The 17,877-nt window shown below is 44.8% G+C and overlaps 2 protein-coding genes across 17 annotated transcripts in view; one reads left to right on the top strand and one right to left on the bottom strand.

The window, feature by feature from the left end:
* Positions 1-638: 638 nt before the first annotated feature.
* Positions 639-3,829, top strand: INSM2 (INSM transcriptional repressor 2). The gene has a single exon (XM_005520416.2). It carries the CDS (start codon positions 639-641, stop codon positions 2,037-2,039), a length of 1,401 nt encoding a protein of 466 aa, XP_005520473.2. The 3' UTR covers positions 2,040-3,829.
* Positions 3,830-4,125: 296 nt separating this feature from the next.
* The window catches only part of RALGAPA1 (Ral GTPase activating protein catalytic subunit alpha 1), a 132,941-nt gene continuing 119,189 nt past the window's right edge, over positions 4,126-17,877 (bottom strand). For 4 of the 16 annotated variants that reach the window (XM_088057820.1, XM_088057816.1, XM_014249833.2 and 1 more), the window contains 3 exons: positions 17,115-17,239; positions 7,054-7,168; positions 4,126-5,475 (listed from right to left, as the gene is read on the bottom strand). In XM_088057820.1, the coding sequence (XP_087913946.1) occupies positions 5,379-5,475; positions 7,054-7,168; positions 17,115-17,239 (337 nt within the window). In that variant the 3' untranslated portion in view covers positions 4,126-5,378. Of the gene's footprint in view, positions 5,476-7,053; positions 7,169-14,024; positions 15,256-16,013; positions 16,173-16,452; positions 16,484-17,114; positions 17,240-17,877 lie in introns of those variants that run through there. The other 12 variants (XM_005520288.3, XM_014249827.2, XM_005520287.3 and 9 more) reach the window with 9 other exon arrangements.

Below are 17,877 nucleotides of genomic sequence, written 5' to 3' on the forward strand. Positions count from 1 at the left end.
GGGCTCGGGAGGTTACCCGCGGGTGAGGCTGCCAAGGGACCAGTCATGGCCACTAACGCAGAGCCGTGATTTAGCATTTTACGCGGCGGTGGCAGCCCGGCAGCCCCGCTCTTTCATTGGGAGCTCACCGCATTACCGGAGCTTTCTGGCTACTTCTGGGAAAACTCCTGACGTGGCTGTGCAGAAGGACGGAGCCAGTTCCCAGCTCTGGCTCCCTTCAGCTGAAGGGCGTGCGGGGCGGTCCGTGCGGCCCCGGCGGCGTCTGAAGGCCGTGGCACGAACACCCACGACAGCCGCTCCTGCTCCCCTCGGCTGAGGGACAGCGCCCTTGACCCAGCTCGGGGTGTCTCCCATCTCGGAGCCATTCCCGGCCCCACACCTCACTCAGTCTCGCAGGGCGCGGGTGGTGCGCTCCCCGAGACACCCCGCCCGTCCCCGCACCCGAGCGCGCCCGGCCCGGCGGGGGGAGCCCCGGCCCGCTCCGGCCGCCGCCGCCCCCCGCCGCCAGCGCCGGCCCCAACTCCTCATTGGCCGCGGCCGCCGGAGGGAGGATGACGCCCGGGCGGAGCGGGCGCCGGGGCTATAAAGGCCGGGCGGGCCGGCGGTGCCGCGCTCTCGCTGTCCCGCACCGCCCCGCCATGCCGCGCGGCTTCCTCGTCAAGCGCAGCCGGAGACCCGGCGGCTCCTACCGGGCACGCCCGCGGGAGCGGGACCCGGACCGGGACCCTCCGCCCACCCCGCTGCCGCCCCCGCCGCCCGCCGCAGGGGATGGCCCCGCTGCTAGACAGGGAGCGGAGGAGAAGGGCGAGGAGAAGGAAGGGTCCGTCGCCGCTTGCCCCGCGACGTGGCCCCCCGGCCGCGGCTGCGGCGGCCCCGGGCTCACCCCGCCGGAGGCTCCGGCCGTCTGGGGGGCGACGGGGCCGTGCAGCGCGGCGGGGCCGCGGGCGGCTCTCTTCGAGCGGTGCCTCAGCTCCCCCGCCTCAGCCGAGTCCTTTCCCCTGGCCGCCTCCTTCCCGCCCGCGGAGAAGCTGCTGCTGCAGCCGCGCACGCCGCTGCCCGCCCCGCCGCTGCCGTCGGTGCCCGCGCTGAAGCGGCCGTCTCGGGCCAAGGCGCCGGCCAAGAAGGGCAAGGCCACGCGGAAGCTGAGCTTCGCCGACGAGGTGACCACTTCGCCCGTGCTGGGGCTGCGCATCAAAGAGGAGGGGCCCGAGGGCCGGCCGGGGCCGCCGGCGGGGCGCACGCCGCTCGGCGAGTTCATCTGCCAGCTGTGCAAGGAGCAGTACGCGGGCCCGCTGGCGCTGGCCCAGCACCGCCGCTCCCGCATCGTGCGCGTCGAGTACCGCTGCCCCGAGTGCCACAAGATCTTCAGCTGTCCCGCCAACCTGGCCTCGCACCGCCGCTGGCACAAGCCGCGTCCGGGCCCCAGCGCCGAAGGCGCCGCCTCCGCTCCGCCGGGCAAGGAGAACAGCCCCGAGCGGCGGGCCCGCGGCCCCGCCGCGCCCCAGCCCCCGCCCCCCCCCCGCCACCACCGCGGCGGCGCGGACAGCGCCGGCGGCGCCCCGACCGCCCCCGGCTGCAGCCCCGGCCCGGCTCACGGCGGCGCTCCCGGTCCGGGCGGCGGCCCCGGCGGGGAGGCGTTCGCCTGTCCCTGCTGCCAAAAGCGGTTCCGGCGGCAGGCTTACCTCCGCAAGCACCTGGGCACCCACGGGGCAGCGCGGCCTGCCGCCTTCGGCCCGCCGGAGCGCGGGCCCCTCACCTTCGCCTGCCACCTCTGCGGCGCCCGCTTCCCCTCGGCGGACATCAGGGACAAGCACCGGCTGTGGCACGCCGTGCGGGAGGAGCTGCTGCTGCCGCCGCCGCCGCCCGCCGGGGTCCCCGAGGGCGGCGCGGCGGGCGGCGAGCGGCAGGGCTTCCCCTGCAAACACTGCCCCGCCACCTTCTTCAGCGCGCCCGGGCTGGCGCGGCACGCCAGCAAGTGCCACCCGCCGGAGAGCAGGCAGGTCCTGCTGCTCCAGGTGCCCGTCCGGCCGGGCTGCTAGGCCCGCGGCCGCCCCGGTGGGACTGCCCCGGGAGCCCGGGCTAGCCGAGCGAGCCCTGGTCACGCTGTAATTCCTATGGAAAGTCGCGGCTCTCACGGCTACGACGTCGGAGAAGCCGCAAGGTGACCAGCTGCCAGTGGATAGTGACCCGTTCAGCCCACGGGCCGCGCTGCCGGCAGCGCTCCCGCCGAGCCCCGCAGTGGAGGGAGCGCCGCGCTGCTCCCCAGCCTCCGGGGCACGGCCCCGGGCCGCGGCAACAGGCGAGAAGCCCCGCCGGCATCTGTCGGGAGGCGGGCACTGCCGAGGCGTCGGGTGGCGGCCCACCGCCGGTCCATCTTCCGTAGCGACGGAGAGAAGAACGGCTGTATATAGGGTATCTAAAGAGAGAAATTATTTTTCGTGAGAAAAGGAGCCTGATCTAGTGACCTTGTTTTAATAGCCTTAGACCCCGAGTTTCAACATTCGTGGTGTTTTGTTTGCTGTACTCTGTACTAAGATAGCTGAGAAGGTAAATGTTCGTATTAAGTCAGTGTCAAGTCATATAATAGCTAGCAAAACGTATGGGAAATTAATTGTGCTGTCTGTTTAATTGAAATACGAGGTGTTGATCTTCTATAGCTAGGTACGCATCTCCTGCTTACTCTGTGTCTCTGTACTCTAGCAGCGGTGTGATGGGCAAAACACACGTCTCTGGCAGCTGCCCGTTCCCAAAGCTGCTCCGCTCCGTTAGTGGCTTGTTGGTGCGGCACGGACAGTAGCCAGAAGGGCAGCTCGGTCTCACCAGGCTGGGCAGCGTGTGGCCCCGGCAGCCCCGCCACGGCAGGCAGGCGGAAAGCAGCCTGTGTGCGGCTCGCCTTTTCGGGCGGCCTGCGAGCCCTCTTCCCCGTGAGCTGCGCTTTTGGTGTGAATTCCTCCGAGTCTTGTGAGCAGCTGAAATTAGGACATGAAGCAGTCTTTAGACACGTTGCTAAAGCGCAGGTGACAGGCTACCTTCCTTCTCCCTAACGACGCCTACCTTTAGCAAAGCAACCCGCGGTGTGTATTCTCTGGCTTTTGAGTGCTCTGGCCAAATGCATTGAAGTGCTGTTGGATTTACCAGCTACTGACACTTCAGCCAGTATTTGTTTGTTTGTTTATTTATTTACGTATTTATTTTTTCCATGAGTGCTTGTTTCTAAATGTGATAGCAGATGAGGCTAAAAATAAGGGCAAGAAAATTCAATAAAAGATTTAAAAGAAAGCTCATGCCTTTCTTGAATTCAGCAGGGCAAAGCAGATCAGCTGGTGACTTCCAAAGAACCAAACTGATCCTAGTCGTAGTCTTTGTTCTAACATTCTCTCTGACATGAGCATGCAAAATATTTCAATCTCTTGATTAGCATCCTCTAAAGCAATTATTTCTGTAGTTTTGTATTTTGCTACACACAACAAAAGGTGTATCATGCCCAAAGGCTGCAAGCAAGCGATAAGTGCTTTATGTTAAATGTGCTTCACGGACTTTGTCATTTTAGTTCCAGAACCTGGACAAATGAATTAATACAATATAACCCAATGCAGCCAAGATTTGCTTTCTGACAAAGGAGGCTCAACTTGAAACTCACCAATATGCCAAAAATAAAGCATGTTATTTTAAGTTGTGCATTTTTCTGTCGTTTGTTGGCAACTTAGGTAAAAAATGCCTGTTTATGCAATTAAATGAGTTTGCCCCTGGAGAAAGTCACTGTTGTTTTTTTTTTTTTATTTTTAATCATGGTTCCTCTTTCTCTCCTTGTGTAGTCAAAGATGAAGGACTCCAGACCACGCAAATGTGATGATTATTAACTGCTCCTACAATTAGCACTTGAACAAACAGCCTGCCAGAGGGACCAGCCTATGCCTTGTATTACCTGCAGAGCTACATCCAATGTATTTACTAGATCTGGGGAAGTTTTCAGTTGGGCATTGAGAACTTGTGTGTACTTTTTAATACAAAGGAAAACTAAAGCTGTGTATTGCATTTAACTGCTCCATGTGCATGTAATACACAATCCTTCTATAAATTCGACTAAGAATCTAATTAGTGAGGTGAATGACTAATATACAAAAGGTGGTAAGAATAATTTTATTGGATTATTAAATAGCATGTCTTCTCTTCAACCATTACAAATTTGTAGATACTACATGAATGACAATACATAATTTCTTCTTTTATTGTTGCCCATATGATATATTTACACATGCAGTTAGTACTGATGCCATGCTACATTTTGTTAACAGCATTTTGTTGTTTACTAGACTCAAAATGTGAGCATTTAGTTTCTGTAGGAAAATACCTCTGGGTGGGTGGAACTCGTGTACTAATCTGCGCTCAGAAGGTTGAAATTATTAGCATTTCAGGCCAGGCTCCCGGAGCATCTTACCTTTTCTTCCCTAGTACCCATCATCACGGCAATGAATTTCTATCAGAAAAGTGTTTGTTTGTTTGTTTTTTAATGTAAGAAAAAAGAATATACATCTAGATGGAGCACCCTAATGATAACGGCTAAAACTCATGAAACTCAATGCCATTTACTATTGACACCACTTGGAAAAGCAAACATTATAAAAATATTTGGAAGCCAAGCAGAAGTAGAATTTCAGCACAGTGATTTTTTTTTTTCTGGCATAGATTATCTGCAGAATTAGGAAATTATACATTGCTTTATGATGAAAGGGTGCTATAAGCAAATTATTTCATTTGGCTTCTGTAATGCTTGAAAGGCCATTGAACTATTTTATTCTCAACATAAATAATCTGTACACATCTTGTGCATTAACATTGTGACATCTGACAAAGACTTTACAAATGCAACTTCAATTTAAAATTGTACATTCATTTTCAAATTGTACATATTTCTTTCTTTGTTACAGGGAAAATTGCAATGGGGCGCAATAAATATAGTGTAATCCAACTGCAGTCTCCAATTCCATGTTGATTCAAGATCAACCAGAGTTAAAACCCAAAGTTAATCATCCATAATCATCCAAGTAGGTAAAAGGTGCAGGGTACAAACTGCACTGCAAAGAAAAAAAAAAAGGCAGACTGGAGTTTAATAAAAAAACAAAGCTAAAATATTCAAGTCCAGTGTCGCTGTTTAAAATAAACATACAGAAAAGGAGGATGCAGGGCATGGGTGCACACACATGAGAGACATTATCCTTGAATGAAAGGTGTGAGCAGTAAATAAACCCAAAAGGTGGTGAGTCACTGCGGGAAGGGAGGCCAATTGCTCTTCACTAGAAAGCTGCAGGCATCTTGCCACTTAGGACTTGTTGGCTGAGCCAGAGGAGCGGCGCAGTTTCATGGACATGCGGCTCTTGCTAGTCCGAGGAGACATTGGAGAGGCTAAGTCTGTTCCATCCACCTGTGTTGTTGCTGCTGCTGGAGTTTCTCCCGGCTGAGTCTCTGGGCAGAAGCCTGCAGAGGACAGCAAGAACCAGACGGGTCAGTGCTGACTTCCGCACTTGCAGCATGGATCTCTTAGCAAGGGGCAGACAGGAATTTCAGTGCTGCTGTCACTGCCACAGCATCTCCTAGCCCTTTACCAGCTGTGGGTGATGGTATTGCTCATGGAATTAGCAACTGCCACAAATGCACCCCTACAGAAAGGATGGTTCCAGAAACCACTGAGCTATGGGACTGCAGAACCCCCTCGCTCTGAGCAATTGAGGCAGCACTGAAGTGGGCAACATTCTCCCGCTAACCAGGAAAACAAACAGCTCCAGTTCCCTTGCAGGGATGGGGGAATCATTAGTCAAACCACAACCCAGAAGAATCCAGTCTTTAATGAGAACATGAAGGTTAACAGCTCATTGCACATGAAGGGAGCTCTAGGAATGCTGCTGAAGAGGTGGAGTGAATTGGGAGCCAACTGAGAGAGCCAAACATCTTCTCCCATATCAACTTCAGTTGGTACTTCAAAAGGCAAATTCCTACAGGGCCCACAAGGCAGAAGCTTGAACAGATTGTACTAACTGGATGCACTATATGTTAACGTTTCTTTGTAAAAGGAACAAGATGAATTTGAGACAATGATATGTAATTCATTAGCCCAGTGCCCAGAGCTACACTCCAGTGGCCCCAGAGTCCTCACTGCAAGGGACAAGGCTCTTTCCTACAAGCAGCCTGTCTCCAAATCTTCTTCCATAGAGGTACAAAAGGAAAAGGAGAAAATATGAAATCAAAATCACATTCTCCTTCCCGTGCTACAGAAAATTAATACTGTGAACTCCCATCCATAAAACTAAACTGCATTTTCATTAGCCATTTACACAGACTGGCAGTGTGATTGAACTCAACTACCTCGGTTGCCTCTGAAGGCTTCTAACCCATATAATTTAGAGATAGAAGCCTGGTCCTGCAGGTGTCAATGGGGAAACCCCTGCAGACTGCAGTAAGCCAGAAATCACTTGCTATTTCTTCCACATCATGCTATTACTGGTAATTCTTTAAAATAATAATGCAATAATCAGAACTGAAGATCTCTCTGCCTCACTATACATTTCACATATAAAGGGTGCAAAAATCATTCAAAACTGGCCATGATTTATTTTGAAAGATTCCTCTAAAATCAAATGAGGTCATAAGGTAAGAAGTCTAGGAGCAAATTTAGAAGATTGTCATAAACCTGTGGTATTTAGCAACCCGGCTGCTCTTGCCTGGTCCCTCACCTGCCTGCTCCAGAGCAACAGCACAGTACTTTCTATCTTCAAACCAACACAACCCATCCGAGTGACAGGAGAGAGAAAGGGCTGTTATTTGTTCCCCAGCTGGTGACAGTAATTTTGTTCATGAACTAGGTACTTCACTGCCAAACAATCTGGAAAAGCATGATAATGCCTGACTCACTGTGCCTTATAGAAAAAGGCAGGCAGGGAAACATGCATTCGCATTTTCTGAAATTCTATCTTGTTCTGATTTTACAAGAAATTAAAGCATTTCAAATGGTGGAAATTAGAGAATAGAAAATAACCGTTGTTGTTTTGCACAGCATACCATTCACAGCTAGCGTGAAAGACCTTCCGTTTCAAGCCTTTGCCCTTTACCTTGATGTGGCCAATGCTTTCTAGTGGAGGTTTTGGAAGGAGAAGAAATATCACAGCATTTCTTTCTTTGTTGAGAATGAAGAAGTGATGAGGAAGGAGGAGTGGAAAGAAGTGAGGAAGGGGGAGGAGAAAAGATAAAAGATAACAGGTGTGAGACATGAGACACGAACCGCAGAGATTGAAGGGTATTAACAGATGAGCACAGAAAACGGAATTTCGAATTTCATTATGCAATTGCTGCTCATGCTACAGGTTAAAGAGAGTGATGAGTTAGTTATGTGCAATGAAGCAACAGCTCTGAAATACGGTATCATACTTACCAACTAAGCATTACAAGAAAAAAAAGGAAGGGAGAGAGAAAGAAAAGAATTCTATAACATTATCCAGATCCAACATTATTAATAGCAACTGAGATACATCCTAAACACTGTCTGAAATGCTTGCTTAACATTGGTGAAAACAGCTAAATACTCACACACATACACACAACTGAGAAGGAAAAACAAATGGCAACTTGATATATGGCTTCTGCTCTCCAGCTGTTTCACAGTACTGAATACGTTAAAATTATAGCCAGTCTTAACATGAGACTCCTGAAATCATGTAAAGAAGCAAAAGCAGCTAGTTTTAAGCTAGTCAGTCTGCACTGAAGGGTTAAACCCTAGTGTGAAATTTTATCATGGGTTGTTGGATAAAGAAAACCTCAGTCTTCCACATTATTTCAATTAAAGTATTATTCCAGTTGTAGCTTTATTTTTTTTCCTAATTCCTGTGGACAAAAGCACAAACTCATATTTAACCACATTTTTTTAAAGAAACTTAGAGGTACTGAAGAACAGAAGTCATGTAAAGTGATTTTCACATTTGAACATACCACACCAGAAGAGTGAAGAACAGCACTTAAAATATATTTAACATCTGACAGAAATTAACAGATTAATTAATAACAAAATTTCTTTGGATTTTAGATAAGCATATATATACATACATACGCTCAAACACATGTGGATACTAAATATAGTATATAAAAATTTTTGCAGGTTTTGCTTCCCCTTCGGAGTTTTAAAATTTTCAGCATAAAATGCTATTATCTTTATCTTTCTCTACAATTGTCCTGGTTCTGATCAGGATGGGGTAATTTTTGCAGTAGCCAGGAGCGGGTATGACTAAGACCTGGAGGTTATTCTATATCATCCTGTGTCATTTTTTGGGGAAGGGCTCACTTCTGAGTCAGTGTAGTGTGGTGTAGTGTGGTGGAGGGAGTGTTTGGGTATAATTGTGGGGGGGGGTTCACTTCCTACATCAAATTGTTCACCTCTTTCTTGCACCCTCTGCCATTAGCACTGTTATTGTTACCGTATGTTTTCTTATCTCATTGCTGTTTCCAGTAAAAATTGTTCTTATCTCTTGAGCTTTACCTTTTATGCCTCCAATTCTCCTCTCCAGCCTGCTAAGGAGAAGGGGAGTCATGGAGCAGCACATGGATTGGAGCAGCACATGGTTTTAGTGGGAACACAGAATTGGAGAATACCATTCCTAAAACACAACAGCTTCTTTGGTGCCCAGTGTGAGGCACGAAGGGTTGAGATAACAACAGATTTGCCCAGAGCGAGTTGAAAACAAATTTGATCTAATTTGATACGGTTTGTTGTACTAGGTGCAGACCTACTGGTCGCAGTGGTCTTACCTGGTTTGCTCATGTGGGTGTGGTACCTAACCCTGTACCTGTTTCTGTACATCCACTATATGCTCATAATGGTGCTCCTTTTGAGAGCAGAGAGAGGGACTGGGATTGCTTTGTTGCTGTACTATGGGGTATCAGTTTATGACATGGTAAGATAAAGAGCAATGATGATCATTTGGGATTGTATTCAGTGTTTCTCTCCCATCCTTACTCAGGCACTAGTTGTGGGAACACATTAATAATAACACCCAGGCTGTGGGGGGGAAATGGGGAAATCGATTTCCCCAGATTTTCACCCCCTTTTCTTCCTTCAGACCTGTTAAAACAGCTTTTGAGAATTCTGAATTCCTGCTGGATGTTAAGGAAAGCATATTCTTGTTGCTAAGTCTGCCATGTCTCCTCAGTGCAGTCCACACCGTATTTAGTGTGAGGACAGAGATTTATAGAGAGGCCATTCAGAGATCTGCCCCAAGGGTGGATGGTCATGAGTAGCATAGAGTGCAGGAGAGAATGAGCCAGTTTTTGGGGAAATTCTCTGCTCTAATGGTTTAGCACTTCACCTACACAACCCTGATGATCTCCTTGCAAGGAGAATGCTGTGGCAGCTCCAGAGAGGATGTACATGCACACAGAAGATGTGTGTGCATCTACAAGATGTACTTTTACAGCCAACTTCTCTACCCAGGCAATGATGTCTTGCCACAGTTCAGTGGCCCAGATGGTTTCCTTCTGCACTGCCAATCACTCTTTTTACATCATTGTAGCCACCCCCACAGAGCATTTGCCACAGTATGCATGAGTGTAGAGGCAAAGTGCTGGCCTTTCCTCTCATTCAGTGACACCTGAGGCCAGCTGGATGGCTTTCAGCTCTGCACCCTGACTTGATCCACCTTGTACCTCAATAGCTTCTGCAACTCGCCATGTAGGATTCCATACATCATCATTCCATTTTTAATGTATCCCTACAAAATGCTAGGAACCATGAGTGAAGAGAGTGTATCTTTTTCATTTTGTGGTAGCTGATTATATGAGGGGGTTGGAGTTGGGCTGCTGAAGAACATTGCAACAATGGACAGGTGGATCGGGCTGCCAAGATTGACGTGTCTCAGGTCGATCTGGAATTATTTCTGACTCAGTAGGCCCATAACAGCTCGGGCCATCAGGGAAGAGATGCAACATCCAGATGGCCTCGTGACTGAGCAGGGGACACTATATTCCAGGTTAACCATAAGCATGAAACATGCACTGCAATTGGGCAGGCCAAATGGGTAAAGTCTCTTTGGTGTGGGGGAGGAGGGCTGAAATATAAATGTGAGAAGGCCTGGCAGATCGATTACATCACACTCCCACAAATCTGCCTAGGCAAGTGCCATGTGCTGACAATGGTGGAGACAACCACTGGATGGCTGGAGATGCACCCTGTGCATCACATCACTGCCCAGAACACCATCCCTGAAAAGCAGCTCATGTGGTGACACACCATCGCCAAAAGAACAGAGTTGGACAATGGGACTCATTTCAAAAATATTCACATAGACCTGAGCCAGAATCATTCTGAGTGGGCACATCATATTCCCTATCCTGCACCAGTCTCTGGGAAAATGGAATGGCACAGGAGACTGTTAAAAACCACATTGAGAGCAATAGGTGCTGAGACCTTCAACACCAGGCTCTGCATTTAGCACGGGCCCCCTGGTTAGTTAACACTAGAGCATCTACCTTGCTTGCCCCACCCAGTCAAAACCTCAGTGTACTGCAAAAGGATATAAAGCTCCTGCGGAGCATATGAGAAATGTGCTAGGGAAGACAGTTTGGATTAATCCTTCCTCAAGTAAAGGCAAACCCATTCATTGGGTTTTCTCAAGGACCTGGGTGAACTTGGGACAGTCAACACAGAAACAGTGTGTACCTCCAGGGAATTTGATTTTTGGGTTAAAACAGTCTGCAATGTTGAACTGTATAAAAGTCATTGCTGAATGACACTGCCACTGTATGCCAGAACTACCATGGACAATGAGTATGAAGTGCTCCAATTGTGAGCTCCTGGTGCAGCTTGCAACCACCTTACAGCACACCAGCCTTCCTGCCCTGGAAGACATCTGGGATGGACTGAACCCACAGCCATGGACTAAAGGAACTCCACCTTGGAGGGATAGTCATTGACTATGGAAATGATACTCATGCCTATGTATATATGTATATAGTTGGAAGGTGTAGGATCTAGGCATGATGCAGATGGACACATAGGTTACTCTGTGCAACTTTGTGTCATTTTCCAGGGATGGCACAAGGGCTCACTTCCAGATCCCTATGGCATGGCAGAAGGAACTGTTGAGTATTGTTAGGGATGGGGTGTGTCTGTGTCCATGTGAATTGTTTGCCTCTTTCTTGTACCTTCTGTCATTACTATTGATGTTGTTGCCACTGTTAATTTTCTTATCTTATTGCTGTTTCCAGTACATTGTTGTTATCTCCACCCATGCCTTTAATGTCTCCAGTACTCCTCCCCAGCCCACTGAGGGGAGGGGGAATGATCACGCAGCACATGGTTTGGAGTGGTTTCTATGGGAACTCTGAATTGGAAAATACCATTCTTAAACCACAACAAAATATTTAGTTATCCAAAATACAAAAATAGGGTTATATACGAAGGCTTTATGGACAAATGATGTGAAGCCAGAAAGTTCTATAAAATAAACAAAATAGATGTCTTTAGAGGCAGAAAACATCAGAAAGTGATCCATATTTTTCTCCTCTTAGATCTAAGTGACAAATACCATAGCCTGATTAGCTATGATATTTTGAGGCCATAATGCAAAGCCATTTCAATTGCTTCTGAACAGGGAGATGGGTCAACAAAGTTGAAAAGCGATTTTTACTCCATTTGAAAAATTCAGAATCTTCTAATGATAGTATGTTGGTTATTTGACTGAGAAATTAATTATTTAAATCTAAAATGGAATCCTAACTACACACAGACTAAACTAGAAGTAAGGTGATATGGAGAAATCTTGAGGTATCATAACATATGCACTGCCGTGACTAATCTCACGCATCATTTCTGACCTTCAAAGGTGAAAAATTCACCAAAGAGAAGCCTGAAAGGATGCTGCATGGCAAGACTACTCAGTTCTTCTAGCTTTATCACATCTCATTGTCTGGATCAACACCATCCTGAGTGCTGTCTTTGTGAATGACCACGGGGGAAGATATAATTTGTGCATGTTGATAAATTTTGATGGTCTTCTGAGATACTTCAGCATGTCCCACCTCATCTTCAGGGAAGAGGGCAATCATTTTTGTACAGCTTGTGCTCTTCATCACTCTTATAAATTTCAGCCCAAATCTGGCCAAGTGGTCTGTCAAGCTCAGAAGTCTTGCTAAAATCAAGTCAATTAAGTGTCTCACTAATTTTGTGAAATGAGGAAAGGAAGAGAGAAGCAGATGTAGAAAGACTGCAAAAGCAGCTGCAAAGCAAGGCAAAAAGGTGAGGAAGAGATGGTCTAAAGATCTGGGAGACCAGAACTGGGTATAAGAGAAAGAACTAAGAGGCATGAAAAAGAACACAGCAAAAAAAAATTAAGTTTATGGCAAAACAGCAGCCAGTATCCAGTGAAGAATGCTCTTCAGAACATAGCTGGAACCATGCGTGTTAGGTAAGCCTATTTCTCTCTGTCAAATAACAGTGAAACCCACTGGCAAAATTCCCAGTCTTTCCACTAGTGGAGACTGAGGCAGAGCTAAGAGAGCTTACCATTCCTACAAACTACTGTCCTATCAGTCTGCAGGAGGTGGTGGTTCTAGAGGTTGCAGTTTGCTTGTGTATCCTGGGGCGATTGATCAGTGTTACAGAAATTCTGTTTTGCCCTATACTTTAAACCAAAAATGGAAGTAATTACACAAGGCAAATGTCACAAGAAAATAAAATCAAAAATTAAAAAACTAGGAAAAGTCGTCAGGATTAGAATTTAATTTTGTCCCCTTGTGTGTATGCATAGGATGCTTTTTAATTGAACAATCATACTATTTTTTTCAGTAGACCCATTTCATTAAACGTAGGAAGTTGAGCTGTTTGGGTTTCTAGCAGTCCACACTGAATTTACCATCTCAAAGTGCTGAGTGTACCTTCACCCAAGTGTTTGACTTTAGGACAGTAGTTCAGAAATGCGTAAGGTTTCAACTTCAGCCATTCCAATATAAAATCTTTAGAAAATGTCACTAAGTTTTGAGGTTTTGCTCTGATTTGGAAAAAAAAAAAAAAGAGTCCTAAGTTTGGACTGGAGAAAGGATAATGAGAAATTCTTCCAGCCCTGCCAGACACAAAGCCCTCACTTCTGTATTTCAGCTTCACTTCCAATAACAAATCACCACCACCAAGTGTGACTCAGATCGTTCTACAGTGACAGAAGCATCATCATTCTGACCTGTGAAGGGGTGGTACAGGGCCAAAAAGATTATTAGTTTCAATGTTTCTCACCAAGGAAGCAGCAGAAAAAAATACAATCTGTTGAACTCGATTTTTAATTGTGCAAGGCTGAAGGATCATTACCTCCACATTCCCCTGCTTCCCTGACTGGATAGTGGCAACCCCACTTATTTTGAGAGTGGGGCAGCAGAACTGTTCTGAATGCAGGCTTGAAAATACAGGAGTGATTGTTGGGATCAAAAAGCCTGATGCTTTTGTTACAAGGAATATACTATGATGAATGTAGAGGGGCCTCTTCTTTAGAAATTTACTGTAATAAGGTACTAGTCATAGTAGGAACAAAGGGAACAAAAGAAGAGAAAAAACTAACCCAAGACATGAGTACATTTTAAAGATCAGAATCTTAGCATCATGAGGTCAATATGTCCTTCAATATAATTGAGCTTATCATTGACAGTTCCCTCAACCTATTCTGGTGTCACAGAGATCTGGTTCACTCAATATCTGCATAGGACGAGTTACTCTGTTTAGCAGAGTATTTGCAGTTACTCAATTTAACAGAAACAGCACAAGGTAAAAAAACACAGAAGCAACTGAATTGCATTCTGTGATTAAGTACAGGTAAATCTCAATTTCTTTAAATGTACACATTCACTACACTAGTCAGGTTCCTACACATGGGAAGGTGGACTTGTCAGATACTTTGACAGGGCAAACTAAGCTTCTAGATAAAACAGCAGCTGCCACAATCACATTGTACCGAAGAGTAGTCACAATAAAAAAGGAAAGAGCTTTTGCTGATGTCTGAGCCTTTGATAAAAAAAATCCATCTGAGAAAATACACTTTGCTACTAAATGGCATGTTCTCTGTTTGCTCTGATTCTCATATCTCAAATGAAAAAAAAACGGCCAACAGGATCAAAACAACAACAACAACAACAAAATGGTAACACCTGCTGTAGCAGCCTCATAGTTCCTAAGATATTTCTTAGATGAAAAAATGTATAGAGTATTTTATAAAATTAAACATATACAGAAGTAATCACGGAGATTATGATCCAAGAAAAGAATTAAGTCTATAATATCTAAAATGTGGATTTTTTTTTTTGTCTTAATATCTTCTGGTCAATTATTTTTTTATTAAAATAAGCCCCACACATACATGAAATATTTTGTATTTAAAAAATGTAACGTATTCTTAGAAACTGGTTAGAAAATTTTAGATGACATGGACACATCTGGCTGGGAGCCTGCAAGGTTTTGTCTGAGTCATTTTGAGGGCGATGAATGCATGTGGATTCTCAGGCAGGACTCCAGCACCACTCCTGTGTGTAATCCTGGAACAGTTCAGTGCTCTGTACCTCTTATAAGAAATTCACCTGTTACTGGGGCCCTGGAAATTTAAGGGAATCTTATTTTTTCAATAGCACTGCTGGTGAACTCTTCTTTGGTATCACAGTCCATCAGAAATTTGGATCATCTGCAGCAACGTAGCTCACAGGTCTGCCTCTGCTAGAACTGGAAACCAATGGTTTCCAGGCTAACCCCAAGCCCTAGGGTAACCTTTCTGGCAGGTGACAGCAGGGTTATTTTATACCCGCCTCGGGCTTTAGAATTTTGCCCTCTAGAGTCAGCTTGGAGGAAGATGGTTCGGTGTTGCTCCAGGCACTCTGTCCTGGAGCTGAGTATCAGAGTTCCCGGAGCCCTAGATGGAACAGGGATCAGGCTGCAAGCAGGACTGCCAGAGCATTCCCAGCTTCCCTTGGCTGAAATGCAAGCTCAGGGTCAGGCAGATGTGGGGCCAGGTTGATCGACTCTGATGCTGGGTCACACTGTGCTGTATGTCTGTCCTAGGAAGCTGCTGGCTGCTCCTGACACTGATGTCTCGGTCACTTCCACTGCACAATGCAAGGTCCAGAAGAATGTGGCTCCCAGGACAGGACATCGTATTTCGCGTTATGCAGACACACACACATGCATGTGTGCAGATGTGAAATACATCACAAGCTCCTATTGATGAGATTCCTACAGAAAATTATTAACTTTGATAGAAAGGTTAAGTTAAAATCAAGTTTCTAAAAAATCATAACCTCATTTCAGATCATGCTAGAGAATACCAATTTTAAAAGAATACAGGAATTGCCACTGTAGAGAAGCGTTCTCTGATGCACCAAACTAGCACAGAAAAGCAGCCTTGCTTCACCCTGAAAGAATGAATTAGAGGAAGAAGGCAGAACAACTTGGTTTTGAATAAGACTTCTGAAAATGAATAGGCAGAACTTCAACAAGTGCACTAGAATATAGAATATATACTAGCCATACAAAAGTGTCTGGTGCTGAATATTCACTAGGTACCTTGACAGGAAATGCAGCAAGGACTGGTATCCCTGGTTATTGTTTTTAATGTTTGTTTTTAACATTTCTAGCTACAGATTTTTCCTATTCAAATGTTTTCATACTTTATGTTACTAATTTTTATACTGCTTTAATTGAATTATTTACTTTTAATTTTATTTACCTTTGGTCTCAACTATTTCCACTAGCATAATTATACCACTTATTATACTTTGAAACTGCACCCCATTTCTAATTACTGTTTGTATATTAAAGGAGTCTCAATATTTTAACATCTCTCAGTCATTCTTTCTCTAGTCCTACCATAATTCCTGTATCATTCAGAATTGATTTCTGTATATATTTTGAAATTGAGAAAAAAAAATTTCAGATAACAACTTGCCAAACTATTCTTACAAAATTTATTTCACTTAGATTTACAGTTTTTTCATGGAAGCACTTTGATTATCATTAAATAAGGTTTTTCTGAACAGGGGATTTCAAGTGTTACACATTCTTCTTCTCCATCTCTCCTAGGTTATCACTGCAGAATGTCTTACAACATCAATGAAAGACAGTACAGGGTACAAAACACACCACTGCCATCCAGTACTACTTGTTCATGCTGAGAAACAAAGGTCAACACAATAAAGTGTTACTCATTCAACAACTGTCTCTATCATTAGTTACCTTAATCCCAGAACCAGTGTTAGTGCTTCATGCAGACCTGAGGTTAGTAAAAGACTAAAACTTTTAGAAGATGTAGTGGTCATTTCTCAATCAGTGTGAAATTCTTTTTAGTGGGAACAAGGGCAACAAGGAAAGTTTGCATACAATTGGTTACAAGCTTAGTGCTCTAGTAAAAGTAAGAGGAACAAAGGGTTTTTTTGGACACTTTGTCTTACCTTCAGATAAACAGAACTGATATTTAATGATCTAAAAAGAGGGGAAATAAAATAATGAAATAATCATAAGGAGTTCAAGAAATGTCAGAACAGGAAGGCCTTGAGTTACTCATTTCTTTTACCGATTTTCTTATTAGTAACAAAAAAATGCAGTATCCTCTTATAAAACAGGTATTGTATTGGAAAGTAAGAATTACCTTAAAACCAACTTTGTGACTAATAACCTGGGAACAAAGTTAAGATTGAGAGGCTCAGATTTTCATTTACATTTATTTTACATTCTAAATATGTAGCGAGCTTTGAGACTTTCTTATGAGGAAAATGCACTTAAAAATGTTTCTACCTTAACCAGCCTAGATGACAGTACCAACATTTCCAAGCAGACTTTATACAGGGGATTGTGATAAAATTTGCTGTAAAAATACAGGGTCTGGTTGCTATATTAATGCACCTTGTCAGATCTCAATGCCAGGCATTGTCTCATGATGCCAGAAAACAGAATAAAGATTTAAAGTCAACTTTGTCCGCGTTCTCAAGCATGTATGTTCATTCCAATTAATGAAAACTCTTCATGATGTGCAAAGGTCTGAATTTTTAGTCTTTATAAGTAAGGATACTGCATTTCAAGTATGATTTTATAAGAACTGTTTGTTACTTCTTACCCGTCTCTGAGGGCAAATGGTGATAAGGTGCTGGACAGAAAACCTGAGCAGCAAAATCTTCAAATGTTGTAGGCTCTAGATGATGCTGAACAATTGTTTGCAGGTATCGTGCTCTCTCCTCATAACTGAGTTAGCCAAGAATTAAGGATGAATTTATATAATGTACTGTAACTGCTAAATATCAGTGCCTAGTAATTCAGAATTATTGTTTTTTGTTAAATACATATAATGTATTTCAGTGACTGTACTGTGACACTTATTTTTAATTCTTGATAAGACTGTGATATTGTCTAATGCACTGACATACTAAGTGCATGATTAATGTAAACCTTATGGTTCAAATGTATTCTTTTCACATCTGATGCAGAACTTCCTGAAATTGTTTACATGCAACAACAACTTAAGTACTCTCTTAAGTAATTAATTTGCCTGTATTCTAGTCACAATTAAATATAAAAAACCATTTAAATTTTTAGGATGTGTAGCATGGAACATACCTTAGCATTAACAAAACAAATGACTTTGCACATTTCCATAATAAACTGCTTTCATAATCCCTAAACACACACATATTTTAGACAAATATAGTGAAATTTCAGTATTGGGAAGAACACCTTATCAATTATGTCATTAAAACAAGCAAGAATATCTGTAAAGAATCCACAGGACCCTTAAATACTGGTTAACAGGGTGTTGGCAGGGCACTGACAGTAAAATACTGTACTTCTTTTTTCCTGTGTTCTCCCCCTCTAATATTACTGAC

Source organism: Pseudopodoces humilis, chromosome 7 (genome assembly GCF_049639895.1).
Source record: "Pseudopodoces humilis isolate 2021_Gansu_Grassland_sample_001 chromosome 7, ASM4963989v1, whole genome shotgun sequence".
Taxonomy (NCBI): Eukaryota; Metazoa; Chordata; class Aves; order Passeriformes; family Paridae; genus Pseudopodoces; species Pseudopodoces humilis.

Bases quoted from the DNA above. Each gene is read 5' to 3' on its own strand.
- INSM2 (XM_005520416.2), top strand. From the start codon at position 639: ATGCCGCGCGGCTTCCTCGTCAAGCGCAGCCGGAGACCCGGCGGCTCC.